General features: G+C 37.3%; 1 protein-coding gene across 1 annotated transcript in view; it reads right to left on the reverse strand.

The window, feature by feature from the left end:
• The window catches only part of NRDC (nardilysin convertase), a 154,266-nt gene that overhangs the window by 63,272 nt on the left and 85,702 nt on the right, over positions 1-5,292 (reverse strand). Inside the window, exon 7 of the mRNA XM_007945891.1 lies at positions 2,509-2,582. Coding sequence (XP_007944082.1) covers positions 2,509-2,582 — 74 coding nt within the window. The remainder of the gene's footprint in view (positions 1-2,508; positions 2,583-5,292) is intronic.

Below are 5,292 nucleotides of genomic sequence, written 5' to 3' on the forward strand. Positions count from 1 at the left end.
AGGGAAGAGGTAACTATGGGGAGGAAGTGGGAAGAGAGCTGTTACATTGTGTGAAATTGCAGTCAATGTCATGAAACAAAATGTGTATGAATTGCTGCATGAAAAACAAATTTGCTCTGTAAACTTTTACCCAAATCACAATAAAAATTTTTTAAAAAATGGAACGAAGTTTTGATACATACCACAACCTAATGAATCTTAAAAGCATGCTAAACAAAATAAGCCAGGTATAAAAAGACAAATATCATATGATTCCATTTATATAAAATGTCCAGAATAAGTAAATCCATAGAAACAAACAGATCAGAAGTTGCCAGGTGCTGGGGAAAGGGGTGCACTAGGTTATTGCTTAATGATTACAGAGTTTCTATTTGGGATAGTGAAAAATTTCTGGAAATTGGAAATTGATAGTGGTAACAGTAGCACATTGTAAATATAATTAATGCCACAAAACTGTACACTTGAAATTGACTAAAATGGCAAATTTTTAAATTATATAAATTCAACCAAAATAAAAAAGATGCATTAAAAAAAAGTTGAAAGGGCTTTTAGATATTTCAATAGATTTTTGTTCTTTCATCCAGGTAACAAACATTTAACTGAGTCTATGATAAAACAGGCACTGTGATAGCTAAGTAACAAAAATGAAGAAAACACAGTCCTTGACTTCAATGAACTAATAGGACTGGGAGGAACCTAACATCCTCTCATCTTCCTTTACAAATAAATTGAGGGCCATTGCTAGTGACATTTCTGTAAATACAAAATAGGCCTGTTGACTTCCAGACAGATGGTTCTTTCTAGTTCTCTACTGCTTACACAGCCTCCTGAATGCAATACATTCAATACATTCATGATTAGTACTAGACACTGTCAAGAAGCAAAATACTACAAAAGGAGGAACAAATGCAGATATTTTGCCTTTTTAGTTGCTGCAAGCCAAACCTAATCTGTGTGGACAGAAATTCCTCCAAGTCTAGTTTTACATGTTTCTAATCCATAAACAAGGAAAGAAAACTCAATCTACAATGATGCTATTTATTGGTATACTATAATTAAGGAATATTTGTTAGTATAACCTATAAAGGAAGCCTCACACTATGCCAGTGCAGTTTTCCTTATGCTTTTCATTCTTTAAATCCAAAAAATAAAAGAAAGTCATAAAGTAGAATTAAATGCATTTTCTGCTCAGCAATTTAGTTTCTTCACCTACAAATATACCAAAACCATTTTCAGAACTACCAAATTCAAGCCAAAAAGCACCTATACACACAGGTGACAAAGGGTGACCTATATAAATACCAGGATGGTACTTTTTAAAAAGCCTCAGAAAAAAATGCCTCTTCATGCAAAAAGAGCAAGTGACCTTACAAAGTTTAACATCTAGTATTAGCTTTAAGAATTGGGCTCATGTCTGCAAAAGATTAGCCACTATGGTAGAACACTCAAAAAAAAAAAGGTAAAAAATTGTATCTACCATTCTTTTGACTTATTTCAATTAGACATCTAATGATATCATAAATCAGGTATTTAATGACTTCAGCAATATACATGACACAACTAGCTCCATTCAGTTCTTTATGATATATAGATTAAATGGTTTAATCTTTATTACAAAAAGGGCATGGAGGGAACATCTTCTGACTTCCTCTAACCTCACAAAAGGGAAACAGAATCACTATCAACAGCCCAAAGCTTATTCCTATGAGGTCAGACATGCCACCACCTTCAAGTCTTTTTACCACTTCTGACACCAACTGTCCCTCCCATGAAGGCACTCACTACTTCTCCACTGGGTTCGATAATTTGTTGCAATGGCCACACACAAATAACAGACAATACTCACAATAATGGGGTTTATTAGGGAAGTAACAGGCTACAATTCAGGCACAAGAATGCACTCAGGATACAATTCTTCAATCAGGACAGTCTCCCCTCTGCTATACCCTCAGGCATGCCTCTCTGCCCTTGGCCTCTCGGCCTGCCCTCTGCCCTGCCAGGACAAGTGTTACAAAGCATTCAGCGTTTAGATACACCTACATACACCCCACTCCATGAACCACACTCTTGCCAGCAAGCCTCCTGCCCAAGGGCACTCAGCTTTCTTGCTCAGTGGGCCTCAAAGCCCACCGCTCTGTCTTGTGCCTCTTAGTTCCACTGCTGCCATCTCTCAGCCAGGTGTCTGTCTGCCAAGGAGGTCCAGCACAGGGATCTCGGGTCCAAACACATGCTATACTCCACCTCTGGCTTTTCTCTCTTGATGGCAGTGAGATCCCTCACTTCTGCCTCTAGAAGGACTTATTTTAAGCCTAGCAGCATAGGAAAATTAACAAATCCTCACATTAGAGTTCCACACACTGTATTTGTATGGCCCCACCCCGCAATCTGGTGGGAGTTACAAAGACTATGGCTAGAAAATCTACACCAAGTAATTCACTGCACCACAGAATGATAAAAGTGCTAAATAAAATTCAATGAAAGTAAAAATTATGGTAAGCTACAACTTACCACTATCAACAGCTTCAACTTCACGGTCAATTGCATCTCTTATCATTAGTGGATGGATGAAGAACTGGGCCCACCTGGGAAAAATAAACAAAATCTGGCATTTCTATTTTTACTCATTAAAAGCTTTTCATCAATCAACATCTACTTTTTTAATTAAGAATTTTACTATGTTTGAGATTTAGTTTACAATCATGCCTATATAATACCTAAATAATATCCAAGTGGTACAGTGGTTAAAGTACTTGGTACTAACCCAAAGGTTCGCAGTTTGTACCCACCAGCTACTCTATGGGAGAACAATGTCTCAGTCTGCTTCGGTAAAGATTTATAGCCTTGGAAACCCTATGCAGCAGCTCTACTCTGTCCTATAGGGTTGCTGAGTCAGAACTGATTAGACATAAGTGGGATTTCTACATTTTAAACTAAAGTCTTACAAACTACTTAAACCTTTTTATTGTGAATTATACACAGAGAAATGTACATAAAACATAATATATGCACTAATGCATGTCTATAAAACAAACACCTGTTTGCCCACCCACCAGGTCAAGAAATAATTAATTACCAGCACACAGATGCACCCTTCAGTCATGTAACTCTTTAAAAGCAAAGCTTCCACCCTACTCTCAGAATTAACTTCTACCATGAATGTTGCAGTAATTTTATTCTCTCCTTTATAGTTCTACCTTTGTGAGTATATTTCTAGGTCAGTGTTTCTCAAACTTCTTTTTTTCATTATCACCCCCTAAGGAGCCTTTTGGGAGCTCTGGTGGCATAGTGCCTAAGGCATCTGACTGCTAACCAGAAGGCTAGCGCTTCAAACCCACCAGCCACTCCTCAGGAGGAAGGTTGGACAACCTACTTCTGTAGCAATACACCTCAGAAACCCAAGGAGGGGTCGCTATGAGTCAGATCTGACTCACAGCAGTGAGCTTGGTTATTTCGGTTTAAGGAGGCTTTTAGGAGCTCTGGTGGTGTAGTGCTTAAGGCATTTGACTGCTAACCAGAAGGCTGGTGGTTCAAACCCACCAGCCACTCCTAGGAAAGAAGGTTGGGCAATCTACTTCCATAGTGATACCATCTCAGAAACCCAAGGAGGGGTATCTATAAGATCTACTTGACAGCAGTGAGTTTGGTTTCTTTTTTGGAAGGAGCCTTTTGAGACACTTTCCTGAATAGCCTCCATGAAATTATAATGCTAGAGATACACTGTTTATATATTATATGTTTATCTATGCTTTTACATATAAAAAGAAGGCATAAAGCTTATTTTTTATTCAATGCAGGGTTGATGTTAGGTGCTGCAGGGTCAGTTCCAACTCACAGTGACCCTGTGTACAACACAACAGTGCCCGGTCCTGCACCATCCTCACAATCGTTGCCACGCTTGAGCCCACCATCGCAGCCACTATGTCAGTCCATCTCATTGAGGGTCTTCCCTTCTTTTGCTGACCCTCTACTTTACCAAGCATGATATGATATCCCTCTCTGGAATTAGTCCCTTCTGACAACATGACCAAAGTACAAGAGATTAAGTCCAGCTATTCTCGCTTCTAAGGAGAGTTCCTGCTGTATTTCCTCCAAGACAGATTTGATCATTACTCTAGCAGTCCATGGTACAGTTTTTCCTAATCACTCCCCCATGAAATTTTAATACTTGAGATAGAAACTGTTTATATACTCTATGTCTATCTGTACTTTTATATATTAAAAGAAGGCATAAGCTTTCTATTCAATACAGTATGACAAGTAATGAAATAAAAATTTTAAGTTAATTGTTAAACATGTTAAAACTATTACCATTTAACCTTGTAACTATATTTCCTGAGCAATTTTATTGTAATTTGTTTACATATATAAAATGTGATGCATCATTTTACACAGGCAAATTATCCATTTATATAAATATATAATGGTAATAAAAGCAATGCAATCACATTTTTAAAATATCATTCAAAACTTGTAATTCAACTTACCATTCAAATCTTATAACGGTTTTAACTTAACATTTTTCTGATTACTAACCAGGCTGAGCACAATTTCATACTCTTATTATTAAAAGTCTAAATTTCTACTTCCGTAAAATTCTTGTTCAAGTCTTTTTGTATTGGTTTATATATTTATGGGAGCTCTGGTAGCGTAGTACCTAAAGCACTTGACTGCTGACCAGAAGGCTGGCAGTTCAAACCCACCAGCCACTCCTTGGAAGGAAGATGGGGCAATCTACTTTCATAGTGATACTGCCTCAGAAATCCAAGGAGGGGTCACTATGACTCGGGTCCGACTCGACGGCACATAACAAAAACAACATTTTTTATTGATTATATATTCTAAATAGAAGCCCTCTGCTGGTTACATGTGATTCAAGCATGTATTTCTACTTTCTACTTGCCTTTTCACTCTCTTTATGTTGTCTTTTGATGAACTTGTACTATCAAATTTTCCTTTATGCTTTAGCTTTTTTTTTTTTTTTTTCTTGTTTGATGAATCTTTACCTATGCTAACAAAGGAAACTCATCTCTCAAACTTTTGTAACTGTGCCTCTTACTTTTTAATCCACCCGGAATTGCTATTTATGTATATGCTGTGAGATAGGAAGTCAAATTTTTGTCCTGATGGAAGCCTAATTGTTCTTGCACTATCTCCTAATAACTTTGCTTTCTCCACTGCTCTGTAAAGCTACCTGTCAAAGATCAAGCGCCAAAATGTGTTCATCTAGATGTCCAACAACTGAGGAATGGATAACCAAACTTTGGTACATTCACACAATGGAATACTATGCAA

This window comes from Orycteropus afer, unplaced genomic scaffold, assembly GCF_000298275.1.
Source record: "Orycteropus afer afer isolate SDZICR_OR568_19922 unplaced genomic scaffold, OryAfe1.0 scaffold00145, whole genome shotgun sequence".
Lineage (NCBI taxonomy): Eukaryota > Metazoa > Chordata > Mammalia > Tubulidentata > Orycteropodidae > Orycteropus > Orycteropus afer.